This window comes from Hetaerina americana, unplaced genomic scaffold (assembly GCF_022747635.1).
Source record: "Hetaerina americana unplaced genomic scaffold, ioHetAmer1.1.p SCAF_20, whole genome shotgun sequence".
NCBI classification, from domain to species: Eukaryota; Metazoa; Arthropoda; class Insecta; order Odonata; family Calopterygidae; genus Hetaerina; species Hetaerina americana.
The window spans coordinates 7577221-7593905 of NW_027286764.1; the positions used below are offsets into that span (position 1 = coordinate 7577221).

Consider the following 16685-nt stretch of genomic DNA (forward strand, 5'->3'; position numbering starts at 1 on the left):
CATGACTATATACGTACACACACTCGGTACTGATTGATTTCGATTTAACACAGCCTTAATTAATTTTCAGGCATGACTGAATTGGTTTTTAAAATGATTTTGGCTCGTATGCCACAGCTATTTAAAACACCAATTTTTATGCTGCCCCCAGAGCCCCAATACACGAATGACAAGCTGGGCTAGCTATTATTTAACAGTTTGAGGGAGAGAAAAGGAAGAAACAGGTAACTTCTGATCCAAGTGGGTTGCAATCAGGATGAACAGGAATGGAGAATAAAAGAGTATAATCACTTGATTGTTAGCCATCAGTAATGCACCTAAAAAAATTGAACCAGGAATAAGAAACAAGAGAACTGATGGAAGATAAAGAGAGGCGGAAGGCAATTTCAGAGTAATTGCTTCTTCAGAGTTGTTCCTAGATCACAATCTCTCTCCTGCAGTCTCAACATGGCCATAGCCTGATTGCATATCCATTTACAACGATTCATCAATAAAATTTGATGGTATCAAAACTCTCCCTCGAGAGAATAATTTTTTATCAGCTTCCACATCCAATTCCAAAGATACGAATTCCACTGTCAAAATACTGTCTGTTGTTTATTATTTGATAAATACTAGTGAGTCCAGGCTTCCCTTAAAAGCATTAATCAATCTCTCAACACCTTCAATGAGCAACGGCTCATCTCCAGGTACATCTTCTTCCGTCTATTTTTAATAGTGGATTGATTGTTTCACCCCCTTCATATTTTGCATTTTCAATTTCTTGTGAGCGACACGGGTTTTGGTTGCCAAACTCAAGCTATGTCTGCTGCAACCTTTGCTTAAACACAGATGATATTGTGACGACTAGACTTGTAGTAAACAATGGGGCATTTTCCTTGAATTCACACAGTTCTGGTCAACGAAATGTCAAGACAAATTTGACATCTTAAAGCTGCAAGACACTAGAATTTTATCTCACCAAATCAGACCCTCATGGAGTTCTTGAAAACTCCACAGCTGTATTAAATATTGATCTAATAACTTTAGTATAATGAAATATATGAGAAGAAAGGAAAAGTTAAGAATGTTTTGGTATATTTCCAATTCGTCCCATGATGCAAATGCATGAAATACACACATATGTCAGTATCAGTATAGTTGAATATGCTTCCACAGAGAGTGATTGGCTATCAAGCTCAGCTGAGCCTGTAAAAACTGCTCATGATCTTTCTTCTGCTAGTGGTATCCCTGCGCTTAACAGTCACAAGAAAGCAGTGCATTTGCTTAAGGCTTTCGAATCTCTAAGATTGTTTAGCCACCTGAAATGGAGTCAAAATTCAAAAAGTATAGCTGGAAAAATGAGCATGAAATGTGAGGAAATAGCATGGAAATTTGGAAGTGCCAAAGAGGTTTGATCATGAGAAATCCTGTACTCATGTCACAAGATGAATGGGAAGGAATAAGTTCACCAGAAATACAATGAAAAATCATGAAGCATTGAAATGGCCTATGGCCAATGGCCTGATTTGTAGAACAAAGAGATATGGAAAGTAGAAAAACGGTCATATATTCCTAGAAAAAATACATCATAAGTGTTAAAAATATGAACTAGTGCTCCGTGAGGACATCTAAGAATTAGGAAAAAAGCAATGAGAATATATGAAAACATTTTGTCACATTAGGTGAGTATTCTTGAAAGCATAGGATTCAGTGTAAGAAAGTGTTGATTTGAGAATTTTTTGATGGGACTCAAATCTTCTCAACTTGAAGATTGTTGTTGATGGGCCTGATCATTTCAATTCAAAGGGGTTTCCTGATAATTTTATGGATTCAATTAAATAGAAGGGTTTCCCACGGCAGAGAGTCCAATAGTCCTGATGAGAAAGGACTGATTTAGTGAAAATACCAATGTGCTCAAGAATGGCACATGCTCAATACAGAGATCAGGTAGCCGTGAAGAGACAATGCAAAATCAGAGAATACATTAACATAGAGGAAGGAGTAAGGCAGGGCTGGCTTTTTGCAATTGATATTTCATGTGTGAATTGAGAAGTTAATTAATAACCTGTAGGAAAAAATAAAGAGGGGCTCTATGAATTCAAGGAGGGTGATAAATATGTTGGAATTCAACTTGCAGATGACGGTGGAGAAGAAAGAAGACTTGGCAAGGATACCAGCAAATTAGAGAAAGGAATGAAAAAGGACAATCAGGATAAACAGATTAAGGTAATGGTCTACAGTTGAATTAGAGGAGATTATCTCCAAGTAAGACAGGGGGAAGAATTGCTGGAACAAACCAAAGAGTTTGAATACACGGAAGGCAAGGTCATTAGCAATGGAAGAAGCAGAAGGGATATAGCTAGCAGAAAATGAATAGCCATGAAGGCCTTCTATCACAAGAAACAATGACTGACAAAGAGTAATTGCCATACCATAATGGTCCATATAACCAAATAATGGCCTTTACTATAGATAAATCGAAAATGTTTAAAATGAAAAAGTCATGAACTGGTTTTGTGACTCGTGAGCATTTAATTTTTATAAAAAATTTTCCCAAATACTTTCCACACAATTAGATATTGGGTATTTCAAATTTATGCATACAGTTTATACATTATCTTTTAAAATTTGTTCATTGCTAACCCTGATATCTGGAAGTAATATCCTTTGGTCTCTAGAGTTTTGAAATAGGTATATTTTACCGTCCATATTTTTCACCTCATATTTTGTCAAGACTTGTACCTGAAGATGGTTCGATGAACTGAAACACATTGTGTGTTACAATAAATCTGTGGAAAAGTGCAAATTTGTTTCCCATAATGACGAACTTCCACTACATCTCGCCTGAATCTGTTGAATATATTCAATGGTTTCTAAAAATTCCTTTGTCCTGGACATGTAAAATTATTGGAATACAATCATACTTATAAACAGATCCTACCAAATTTATGGCAAAATTAGATTTGCTGTTTATTTACTTAAAACATATTTTATGTTTGATTGCACTAAGGGTAAATTCCCTTCCCACTTGTCAAGCATAAATTCAATTAGTTTCACTTCATTTTAACATACATAAAACACCATCTCCCCTCACTTTGACAGCCCAGGTTTCAATTCCAGTGCTTGCACAATCTTTCAGGGATATCCTAATCCATCCTTGGGGTGCTACGTGAAGAGCACTTTGAATATGCCAATTGCCAGATGGGATGCTAAATTATGGTGTCAATCATTAAAAGTAGGCCAATGCAGATTATTAACTTTTCTCGGCCTTCCTCCCATTCCCTGGCTTTCCTACCACTACCACAAACTATATCCCCTCACCTATATTTATTGGCGGAAATGCCCTGTTTTTGGTTACCTCCCCTAATAACTTCTGACAAACTACTTTTCTCTACTACACCTATCTTTTTTTGATATCCTGTACCAGTTGTAACCAATGCCAACCCTTTTTTTCAATGTCAGCTTTTAAAACTTATCCAAGGAGTAAAAGCTAACATTGAAATAGTCTCTTGGTATATGTCATGCCATTGTATAAGCAGGGTCCCCCAAAAGGGGCAACTTGCTCCACTTGTTTGGAGTCTATCAGTGGGTCTACTGAAGGCATGCCAAGACGTGATGGCATTTTGCCAAAGAATTGTTTGAATATGATAGAACATTAACAGTTATGCATGTCTTTGTGTTGGTCAGTTCTCTATGAAGGTCAAAATCATTTAAGTGGTGCTGCGGCTAATCTGTTAAGCATTGCTTGTGTGGCAGCTGAATTGTGGATGCAGTGAACGGAGGCATGAGCGATTTTAAAATCAGAGAATGCCTCGATGACAGTAAAGTAAAGAGAGTGAACATGCTGTCAGCAACTAACGAGACCATAGTCCAATCATCACAATAGTTCATAAGTTACTGGGCATGCATCTCCTTGCCAAGATAAATTTAACAAGCTGGTATTGATACTAATTGAGATATTAGCTCGTAATTCATGTGATAATCGTAAATGCTACAATTGGCAGTCTACCAGTTAAGATAGGTTTTGAACAAACACCGCTTATGCTATTGAACAACAATACATTATCCTCCCAAAATAAAAAAACACAACTTGACATCTGACAGCACAATATGACCATCTTCAATTCTGCATACTTCCTTCCGCCCTTCATTCTGTCCAACATGCCACTCCCATTCATTCACCTTCCTCGTTTGCCTAATGCTCCCCCTCCTCATTCACAGTCATCAACATCCCACTGCCAATCAAAATGCTCTGCATCCATCCTTCCTGTCTCCTAAACATTTCTTCAACAATCTTCTCTTCTCCCCACCATACCTATTCCACCCTGGAGGTACCTGTTCACTTCACCTCTTCATCCTTCTCCACACCCACAATTCAAAAACCTACAACCTATGCCTATCACTCTGCTTCAATGACCATGTTTCCGCACCATACATAACTATGCTTCATATCAAGGTTTTAATGAGTTTTTCTTAACATCCTTAATCTATGTCCCTGTCATCATTTCTCTTCTCCTCGCGGAAGCTTCTTTGCCTAATGCAATTCTTCTCCCTAGGTCCCTACTACTTTGACCATTTTGGTTTACAACACTTCCGAGATACGCAAACGTTTTCACCTGCTCTAGTTTATCAACTCCTATTTTGGTTAAAAAAGAGATGTTTCAGGCATGATACGGTGGAATATCGAGATTAATTAAAAATTGGCAATTTTCCACAAAACAAAATTTAATATGACCGTTTCAATTTTACTACATCATCATCAGGTGTTGATGTAGTAACATTGAAACCGCTCGTATAAAATTTTATTTTGGGGAAAATTGCCAATTTTTAATCAATCCTATTTTGGTATTTAAGTTAGTTTTTCCCTTTCTGAAAAACCTCATAATCTTTCTTTTATGTACATTTATCCTCATCCCATATCCATCGCACTGAATTTCCAATTCAGTCAGCAATGCTTGCAACCCCTTGATGACTGACAAAATATAAATTGATCATCATCAAAGCTAACTGATATTATGAATTCCCCACACAGACTTTCACTCCCATCTCAAGTTCTTCCCATGCCTCTTCAATTATTTCCTCCACATATATGTTGAACATTACAGGTGATTATGGATAACCCTGCCTTACACCTCTTCCTAACACTGTCCATTCAGACTCTCCGTCCCCCACTCGCACCTGAGCTGTCTGACACATGTACAGGTTGCGGATTAGCATCCTATCCCTACAATCTATTTACATTTAGTTTTAATCTTCCCGCATAGTGCATCAATTTATACCTTCCTTAATAAACTTTCCCAATCCTTGCATTATGTCTTCTACGATGCTGGCTTCACTGCTTGTTTCCCACCTGGGTTTATTATTTACCTCTTTATACTTCCTTCTAACCCTGTGTTTACATTCTTCCATTTCCTTCTTTCATTTATCTTTAACAATCGCATCTGTGACCCATGGTGTCCTTGTCATCTTCCTATTTACTGCTCCTATAGTTTCATTTTTGGCTCTCAACATCCTTTTTCTGATTTTCCATTTGTCGTATCTAGTACCCAGCCCTCTTTCTTCATTCATCATTTTCTCCAAGCCTGCTGATACTCTGCTGGTAAAAAGAGTGATGGGTAAATGTGACAAAAAAGTGAAGGAACGATGTTTTCTTGCCCTAGTCAGGCCCCACCTAGAGTATGCTGCCAGTGTATGGGATCCTCAAGAGATAAATTTAATTTCGGAATTGGAAGGAGTTCAGCGGAGGGGGGCTAGATTTGTCCAAAATTGCTATGACTAACGCAGTAGCGTGACTACTTTGCTAGGAAATTTAGGCAGGGATTCCCTTACAAAGCAGTGGCAACAATATAGATTAAACTTATTAAAAACATTTACAGATGGGTCCTGTTCCGATGACATCAACAACATAATACGAACCCCAACGTATTTGGGGCGGAGGGATCATGAATATAAGATTAGAGAGATTGACTACATTTTTTCCAAGAACAATAAGAGACCAGAATGCTTGTAATCGAAATACCCCAGGAAACGGCTCGACATTATAAGTATTAACCTACAAGGTAGCGACTGCACATGGGAAAACGATTATATTTATACATTTTTTTTGCAGGTTCCCCTTACCTTTCCCCATCCATTTGAAAAACCCTAACCCCCTCATGCCGAACCCTTTCCTCCTGGTGCTGCACCCCCTGCCACACACCTTTTTGGTGGCTTGCAGGGTATTGATGTAGATGTAGATGCTCTTGTCATTGCCATTAATACTTCCAAATTCTAATTCCTAAACTACCTAACCTATTTCATCTTTTTATATCAGACAATACCCTTCATTTAACTAAATTATAGTGTGAACACATTGCCACTCCTGGGATCAGGCTGTTCCTAAATCTATGCCTATCCCATAGTATAGTCCAACTGATATCTTCCTGAATCCCTGGGCATTTTCCACGTATACACACGACTTTGTGGTGTCCATGTAAACAAGTGTTCATTATGATTAACCCCTTTCTCCACCAGGACATAATTGCTTTCTCCCCGTGGTCATTCCATGTTCTTTAACCATAGTTCCCTGCCTCATTACATCTCTTCCTTTGCCTACCATCACATTACAATCCCTCATCATTATCCAAAATTTCCTTTTAGGAACATACACAACTATATCCCCTTATTGATTGCATACCCTGTTGCCTTCCTCCACCCTGTGATTACTTGGGGCCATGCATACTGAAAAATGACTAAGTTCTTTGGTCCAGCTTTTACTTCTACTAGTAATATTCCATCAGTCACTCACTAAATATTTATTATGTCTCTTCCTACCTTTTTATATTATATTATAGTCACACCTCACTGACTCTTGTCCCTTCCACTTTATATTAGTCTATAACTATCACTTCAGCAATATCCCCACTCTCCTTTCATTTCACCTCACACACATCTAAAATATCTTTATTTCCTCTCTTAATCTCTTGCTTTCTATTTTACCTGCCCTGAGCGTCATCCTAAGATTCCAAGTCCTTATCCGAACTAATTCATTCCTCTACATCATTGCTGTCTCTTTCGCTATACAAAGATTTTGTGGGATGACAGTCTTGGATGACTTGCCTCCCCTGCTGCCAGGTACAACACAGTCACTGGGGGAGTCTTTTCCTCCTTAGTGCTCATCATGTAGTTCTAGGGATGAAGATATTGAGGTCTTTCCCCGTTGCCTACCTCAGAAGTGTGTTTGATGTGACACCATTACTCAATGGTCACCCCCTGGGGTCAAATGCCTTTGCAGCCGCCTCACTGAGGTACAGATACTGCCCTGACTACCTTTCGTCTGGCTCCTAACCTCCTAACCTAACGTCTGGCTCCTGGCTCGACCTAGGCATGGGTGACCCTATCAATGAGTAAATATAATTGTTCTTGCCAGCACAGCTCTAGGGGTCATTGGAACACACAAGCCCTCGTACCATGTCAAGATTGTAGCCTATGGAGAGGGATTCTTATCAGTAATCATCGACAAAAAAAACACAGACCTTTGAAGACCAATCAAAGCCATTATCTTTTAACATCTACAATCAATTCAAGAGTTCTTTTCAATAATGGCAAACAAAAATTTACTAGTATTTGGGCAACCATGAGGTGCCGTGCGGTGATGTTTTTCCAAGCTCTTGAGAGGGTTCCAGTTAATTCACAAACTACTTTCTAGCCCGTTATTATTTCGCACAGCTGTTTCCTACAACGTGAAATGTGATTATAAAATTCTGATTCCTGTTATTGCAGACCAGGAAAATTATTTTACAATACATTTTATACGAAATTATGATACTGTTCTTGTTATTGTCCTCATGCCATAATAACAATGCTCAATAATCAACCCAGAGGATGTTTAGATAAGTGAGGTTAAAGCTTGCCACTTACTGTACAGTATTGCCTCACCTGGCATGTGAAATTCATAAATTAGGAAAGGGGGGGGGTTGACCCTCTTTCCCAGTGTGACCTGAGGTTTCCCAAGAAAACGTGATGCCTGAAAAACGCACCGCTCATGTGAAACTTAGGGCGCCACGAGGCACCACCCAGAATCAAACTTGGCATCCTGTTCAGCACTCAACCAACTGGACTATCGCGCCCCCTTTGTACGTAAAGTTTTTGCAAAATTTGAAAGGGAACACTAGCTCAAAGTATACAACCATTTCACAGCTTATTATGATATATACACATTCAATCCGTCTACAAAATCTGTAGATGGTGACTGAATGTTGCGTTAGAAGTTGTTTTGGTTGGTGGGATGGCTTTAATTTATTCATCACCATTAAGAGGCTTTTCAATGTTATAAAGCGCACAAATCTAGGTATTATAATACCAGGATGATTTTGCCTCAAAATTTTACATTCATATTATGAATTGTTATTGCCACTGCTACTAGTAGAGGTTGATTTCTCTGTCTCTGTTTTTACCTCACTTGAGATTTAGATTGTGTGCAGGAGCTAGATTTGTAAAACATTGCCGTGATAAACTGAGAAATGTATTAAAATTATTAGAGGACCTTGGATGAGAATCACTCACAGAGTGAAGTGTTCATTAGCGATTTAATCTGTTGCATAAATTGGAAGGATATCTCTTCAGAGATGATGTTAAAAATATTTTATTAGCCCTATTGTAATGCAGTGGGAAAGATTATGTAAATATAATGAGAGAGATGAAGGGTAGAATGGATAGATTATAAGGTGCCAATTTTGTCACGAATGATAAGGGATGAGAAAAAAGTTATCCGATCGTGCTAAGTATTTTCTGTCAACTGTAGTCTGGTGCGTACTCACCCCCCACCAAACACCCTAATGGTGGCTTGCAGGGTAATATGTAATAAATAAATCAAAATGCCATTCCTTCTATTACATCATCTATGAATGACTAGGATCTGCAGGGAATGCTATAAGGAGTGAAAATGCATCTGTGCCCCTTAAAGAATCTCAACTGAGAAGGAAAATATTTGGAAAGAAGTTTAAAACATGAATTATGAGGAAAACATAAACTTTCTTCTGCCTTTTTAGAGCAAAAATTCCATATAGCACAGGGCTTCTATTTTCTTGTTACCGTCACATGATATATTTAGGACTTTTGATTATTGTTTCACTTTGATGAGAAATATGTTTCACTTATGCCAAGAAGGATTAATTACACATTATGCCTTCATATTTGCGATTGAAGTTGACATCAAATGGTTTCTGAAACTAGATACCCGAGTAAGAATATCACCGGAGTGTTGGGGGATTACACCATGGGGGAATACAGACCCCTGTTCGAAAAATGCCGGCTAATCATGCCGAAAAGAAAACTGAAGTATAAGTCGCAAAACTCATGGGGCAATGGCTAATGAGAATGCATGAATGGGCATTTGAGGCAGTCAGGTTTCTCTACTCACCGAGTGAAGACTGGTAGCCTTGCTCCCATGATGTGCACTCGCAGGAGGAGGAGGGCCAGCGTTGTTGCCCCCAGGACCCCAAGTCTCTTGGCCACATCTGGTGTCCACCAATTTGGTGCCCACACTTTTCCACCAATGGCAGATCGTATAAAGTGCTGCACATCACCCAGGCGAAGCTGCGGGGGGATCAGATGATATTTACATTAGTCTTCAGAGTCGTCATGGGAAAAGTTTAAGAATAATTTTTGGCAATATCAATTTAGAGGTAAAAAATCATTGGAGTGTTACGTAATTTACATAATCTAGAAAAATGGTACGTACAGGGAGCGGCAACATAACTACCCTTTTTTCAAACACAAACCATTTTCAAAATAGGAAGTCGTGTTTATGTTAAGAAATACCTAGCATATTTCAATATGAAGAATACAATATTTACTCTCATGTTCGGCAGTGTTTATGAGTGAAGCAGCCCGGAGCCCATTAAAAATTTACCTTCATTGGTAATATACTTTTAATTTAATAATAATCGTATTAGAATCATAATCGAGGAAAGGTGATCACTCACAGTTTCCAAAAATGCATCCCACTTGACTTATTTTAGCAAATGTTCATTCAACCAGAACAGCTTATTGAGAGTTATGCTCCAAATTTACACTAACGATAAAACATAGGGCCTCAGAAATACTGCACAGATACCCTCTCATGCCTTAATTAAGAAAAATATCTCACTTTTGGATTGTTTTCTTAAGGAGTGTTTACTTGGGGCTTTTTAAGGAGAATAGAACTATGAACATTTCTGAATACTTTAAATTTTCTATTATTGAGATTTAAAGGTTCTGCATCTACACGTGTAGGCCCCACAAACTTGAGCATTGCCAAGGGTTTTTGGGTGCTGGAGAAAAAAGAAGACCCAATGGTAAAGGAGTACCAGTAACATTGAAAATTACTGATTCAAAACAAGAACCGGAGTACTGTCAATCTATACAGAAATGAATAGGATTTAAGCAGCACAAATTAGACAGTGGACAGTGGATCAAGAAATTGAGTCATTTTCTTTAAAAACATTAGGTCCAAAAATGAACATTTTAAACCATGCTGTGAAACAGGAGATTCATATATTTTAATCATTCATGGAAATGACATAATTGTGCAATTAAAAATATACTTCCATAGTTAGCGTCAAAATATCATTCATATTAAATAGGCGAAGGTACAAAAGATGACTTTCAAAGCGGCTCCCAATATTTCCTATTCTTTCAATTCAAAGATACTACTTGGCTTGGTCTATGTACTGTTTTGTACCTTCTTCACAATATTAATTAAAAATAGCAATTTTCCACAAAAATAAAGTTTAATGCAACCGGTTTCAATGTTACTACATCATCATCAGGTGATCTGATGATGTAGTAACATTGAAACCGGTCGCATTAAACTTTATTTTTGTGGAAAATTGCTATTTTTAATTAATCATGATATTCCACCATATCACGCCTGAAACGTCTCTTTTTATTCTTCACAATAGCTAATTCTGATATGAATTATGCCAACAATTTAATTCTGCATTAAATGTACTCATAACTCCAATAAGGATTACTATTCACAATAATGCAACCCTGGATGATAACTAGTAGTAGTTCCTGTGACATTGTATGCACGGTATTTCGTCACAACATCTTGTTCCTTTAAAAGCCCCAAAATTTCAGAGGTTAAGAGGCCGCCTCGGTAGCTTAAGTGGCTAAAGCACTCGACTGGATATTGAGGGATGTGGGTTCGAATCCCAGTCAAGGCAAATGATTTTTACACTCTGAAATTGTTGCATTGACTAGTAGTAGTATTGAGGGGAGGCGACCGACAGCTAAGGTCATTTGCCCCATAGGGGATGGACTGGAAAGGATGAAGGGTGGAGAGAAACCCAGCGTCGGCATTAGCCTACTCATTACGAAAGGCACCAAGGGGTTCGCAGCTTAACGTCCCATCCGACAGATGGCGTGCTCACTAAAAGTGCCCTCCACCAAGCACCTCGAGTAGGGATCGAGATACCTCTGAAAAATATTCAACACCACTGGGATTTGAACCCGGGCCCTCTGGGTGGGAAGGCAGTACGTTATCCCCCGCATCTCGATCCCCCTGGGTGATAACTTTAAGAGAAACATTGATGCAAGAGTTAAAATGTGAATTAATGCAACTTGCCGGCATTTCTCTGCCATTTGTCATTACACAATATTATTCAATGGTGAAGATTCACCAACCATAATGCACAGTGATCTCATGAAGGACCAACGGGGTAAATAATCAGGCAGAGCTTTCTGTTATTAACAAAAGATTGCCTTATGGAGTTTTGGTCTTTTTTGGTTTAATCAATGGCACTGCCCGATGAAACTTACACCACTTGCATACTTTCTCCATATAATACTGTGAATGGAAATTGGAGTCTAATATTTATGGCAATTTCAATTAATCATGCATTGTTTTCAAAACTGTAATTTAAAATTATTAGTATTTACAGCTTGAAGTTTAAAAAAATCTACGCTAGCAGAGAATGCACCTAAATGGTCTGCTGAAGAGTTTGCGATGAGTACCGAGAGAGATTGGCGATTCAAGTTCATGACTGCCTGGAACTGCAGACTTAACAACTTTCTTCACACCTACTCTGACATTTAGCAATTCAATTTAGCACTTATGTCTTGGTAAAGAGATTGATAGCCATAATGTAGTTCTACCTGAGGCATAGGAGAGATAATTGAACTATCCATGCATTCACATCATAAGCCTTCAAGATTTCAGCTCGAAGGCTGTGAAGTCAGTGAATATATGAAAGATGAATGAATTTCTTTTAAATAGCACATGTTCCTTGCATGACTCCTTTTGAATAGATTATAATTAACAGAGCTAATAAAAATCAACTTAAGACAGTGAGCAAGGTACTATCAGCTTTAATGATATTTAACCCTTGACAATAATGATTAAACCTCAGAAACATTATCCTACAAGTACAATTAGAACAAAGGGTCCTTTTTCGAAGACTGAAAAAAGATATTATAGCTACATTCCAACAGTTTACTATTCTGTCACTTTAAACATAATGATAACATCGACAATGCACAATTTATTACCCATAGAAGGATCTGATATGCTAATGTCCTTTTAACTCTAGGAATTTTTAACATAATTACTGTGTCGATGGTTAACTGCCTTCTACAGGGTAAAATCGGAGAATTGTAAATATTTTGCATCTCCTCTTTCAAATTCCCTGGTGCTATAGTCCAATACTCTCTTTGAAGAAAATTGTCAATACTTTCAAAGTTTGGAATAAATATTAATTAACGTCAATTTATAGTGAATATAATGTTTTTAGAAGAAAGACCATTCACCAAGATTGGTAACTTAATCTTTAATAATCGCATATGCTTATGCAACGTCCATAACTTTACATTGAAATCTCCTCGAACGTCTGTTATGGCTGAGGAATGCTGTATTCCCGATCAAAGCATATAGTGCCCACGTATATAATAGCATGACATATTTTAATTGTAAGAAATGTTCACTTTTCATTAAATAGGGTGACATCGCTTCGTAAAATGTTAGCAACTATAAAAGCAATCTGATAACATGAATTCTTTCTCTATCCAATGTGAAAGTAATGATGGACTCATAAGATGAAAAAAAGGCCCTTCACTTAACCCAAACTCAGTGAAATAAATATGATTAATCCATTAAGCAGCAGACTAAGCGGTGTATTGAAGTATTACGACACTGCAAATGGCAAAATAAGGCCCCAAAACCCAGCTAATAAGGGAACCAGATTAACGGCGAGCTCGCCGGGGGCTTAACTACTGTCCTGTTTACTACTGTGAATTGTAATGCTGGAAACTGGAAACATTCGCTGGGCAATACATTCTAAGAGAACACAAAGACACCAGTACGAATGGCAATGAAGCCGTCCATATAAAGCCTTACCTTTTGGGCAACAAACAGCTCGTACACGACACACACTCCTGTTATTGTAATTCCTTGTTCTTTGCAAAACATTGCGGTAGCCACCGATATCATGGAAAATGCCAAATACCTCCAACCTACGGGAATAAAAATTAGATTAATGCTATGGAAATACTGGCCCTAATTTTCATTCCCATTCCATTTGTTTTAACATTCGGCGAATACACATACTCGTTTCTTTTCGCTTCTTGGCTGCCTTCGTGTAAAATATTAGTGCTGCCAAGAAGAATACCGAAGATAAGGTCTCAGCTCTCCCAACTACCCCAGTAACCTGAAATAATGACATATATTAACACACTTAGAAAGAACAGGAGGAAACCTCGAACGCCAAATCGCACAAATGTTCACCGGTACATGGAAATTCGCAAAAAACTACCTTTCCCAATGGCACACCGCACTAGGGTATACACGATAAAAGCTGCGCGACTCCCATTCCGACGATATTTGCATTTTCCGCAGCTCCGGTCAACACGTTCCTGTATTTCACTCACGTTAAACCAGCTCAGGCGAGCGCACAGGTTCTTCCGTGTCTTTTAGGGGAGATTTAAGGTTAGGAAAGCGTCTGAGACTAACGGCGAAAAGGGCTTCCCACGATTTACCGGCAGACTCGATTCTCATCCATGCTCTAAATACCACACCAACATTTAATAATTTTAACATCGCTTGACGGTTGGATTTAGTATTCGCACACGCCTAACAGCTTTACTGTTACACGCCTAACTTATATCAATTCCCCGTTGATTACCGACTCGAGATCACTCGATTCCGTGCATATTTCTTTGGGGCGGAAGATGTCGGGGGGAATGGATAGGCCCCCGGCCCGACGGAGTTCTCCCGGCGAACACCCGGAATGTAATACTTAATCAGCCAACAAACACATTTCGCTAAGAAACGAAATATGAGGGCATGTATTAAGGGAAATGGTATGAGTCGTATTTTCCATCAAAACGAAAAAAGGACACGTAATCAATAGGAATGTAACTTGATGGTAAAACTGAAGTTTGCTTCCGCACGAGGAGCTGTAGAATTTCTCTCCCATGCATAATACAGCTGCCGTGCTGAGCAATCAATGTTATTGCACCCTTTAATCTTTACATTGCTGCCACCTCCAATGCCCAACCCGGCGGAGGGATGAGTTCTGCGCCACAAATACTGGTGTGTAATTAGAAATCTCATAAAAACCGATATTTAATATGGCCCGCTCGAGAGACCGTGCGTGCGAAACGGAAGGCAAATTTACGGAGATCTCACTTTGGGTAAACTGGGAGTTTAATTTAGTATTCGATAATTCATGAAGTCGGGAACTGGAACTTAATCGGACATCACCATGGAAGTAAATATATTGCCATGAAATTAAATGAAAATCCAGAAGGAATGGGAAAACAAATCTATTTTTATATCTCAGGCCCTACTCCCACGGCGCGTTATGACTGTACCCTGATTTCAAGGTATCCGACGCAGCGAGGAATCAGCATTTAAATATCCTCCCACTTCCGAACTAGTGCTTAGTATTAGGTATTAGAGAGACTAATCAGTATCGGCATGATCTGAGGGTCAACGCTGAATACTTACGGCCTCTGTGTGGATCGGATGGACGGCAAAGAGCATTGCTGCTACGAAACTCGAAATTTCGGGTAGAAACATGGAACACATTCTGAAAGGATTCAGGAAAAAGTTCAGGTGAGACAAAATTAAACATACTAGTTGGTTTCAAAATACGATATATTATAAACGCCGCCCTAAACATTGTTAATCGTCTTTAAAAAAATTATGCTCACCTGAAATACATCAGGCAAACAACACCATGCAACAGCATGTTCACGAGATGGTAACCCATCGGCTCCAGCTGATGAAGGTAGTAATTCCATCGGAAAGTCAGAACGCAAAGGGGCCTGTACGATTTGTGGCTTTGCTCCTGGGAAATAAAAATGTGTCGTGTAGTGCAAATACTATAACTCGATTGAGTAGCGAAAAAAACCATGCACCATAGAGATTGAAAACCCACCTTTTGCATAGGTGTACCCCAGAAGTCATTCAGGAATAAATTTTTTAAGGGTGTATGAGGCCGGAGATCTCTGTTATCCTTGATAGCACTGATATCGTCGAAAGCAAATCCACAGTAACAGCTATTGTAATAGCAAATAACACACGTGAGGAATACAACCGTGGACAAGGCATGTTGAATAGCCATGTTTCTGAAATCGGAATCGCAAACAAAATCAAAACTCAAATTTCATGAGGAAATTCGAAAAAAATTACACTGTAATTTCAACAATTTCGGTCACAATGAATTCATCGAATCTTGAAAACAACACCCACAGAGCCACGCCGTTGGGATTTCCGCGGCAACCAAATTTTCCCGACAGAACTATTATTGACGAAGATTTTCAATAGTACTTTGAAGAAACATCATTGTCAAATCCTTCATCACACACACTGTATTTCAGCTAAACAGCGTATTATTGACGCAGGATGGGCGAAACACGTCCTCCGTGCAATCAACTGATGTAATATTTCGGGCCATGAACAGGACAAACTCTTCTATCCAACTGCACCAACTCCGTGTTTACGGAAATTCTCGGCGAAACAGGCATACGTTTCCCATTTCCACCAAAACGATGCATAACACTTCCGTGTTCATATCCAATATTCCTTACCTGACGTATTGTGTTATCCAAAGGTGGTTCGGATGTTCACTTAACACTAAAGTGACATTTCGTCACTAAGCACTTCACATCAAGCACTACACCTTAGTCGAAATCGTCCAAACTAAACAACACGTCTTCCGTCGTTGAAATGGTAAAGGCTCGCTTCCGCATACATTTGAAGTTTATAGACTCTTGAGAAAAACTAGGTTTACATTGTTGATCTCGTGATGTAGGAAAACTTCTTAGGCACAGCTGTATGTGTACCTGAGCACATCTTGTCACTACAATGGTGAGAGATGTATTCCTTTAGCGTTGTTATATTGGAACTACTCCAGCGACCACAGCTGCCATACTGCAACCTGGATCACGTGACACTCGACCCCCTCAGTCCTGCAACGCCATCTCTCCTGGCGAATGGCGAACTAACCACAATGCGGCCTTCCTAAGAATTAATTGATAATACGAAAAAGGAGACGGGCTTGGTAACTTATTGCATCGTCTTGTCTGTTTAAATAAATTTGACGCCATATATTTACTAGAATACGATAATAATAAGCTCATATCGACGTTTAGTTATAGTCTCCAGTGCGCAGATGCAGAAATTCCGGTAAAAAATGAGGAGAAGGGAGGAAGGTGGGGGAGGGAAGATAGGGCTCGGG

At 38.9% G+C, this 16685-nt stretch overlaps 1 protein-coding gene across 1 annotated transcript in view; it reads right to left on the minus strand.

Annotated features, from left to right (window-relative positions):
* The window catches only part of Tmtc3 (Transmembrane O-mannosyltransferase targeting cadherins 3), an 83673-nt gene extending 67316 nt beyond the window's left edge, over positions 1–16357 (minus strand). The window contains exons 1-7 of the mRNA XM_071586123.1: positions 15698–16357; positions 15384–15573; positions 15157–15293; positions 14951–15032; positions 13550–13649; positions 13340–13455; positions 9383–9558 (exon numbers count right to left, since the gene is read on the minus strand). Coding sequence (XP_071442224.1) covers positions 9383–9558; positions 13340–13455; positions 13550–13649; positions 14951–15032; positions 15157–15293; positions 15384–15569 — 797 coding nt within the window. The 5' untranslated portion in view covers positions 15570–15573; positions 15698–16357. The remainder of the gene's footprint in view (positions 1–9382; positions 9559–13339; positions 13456–13549; positions 13650–14950; positions 15033–15156; positions 15294–15383; positions 15574–15697) is intronic.
* Positions 16358–16685: the final 328 nt, after the last annotated feature.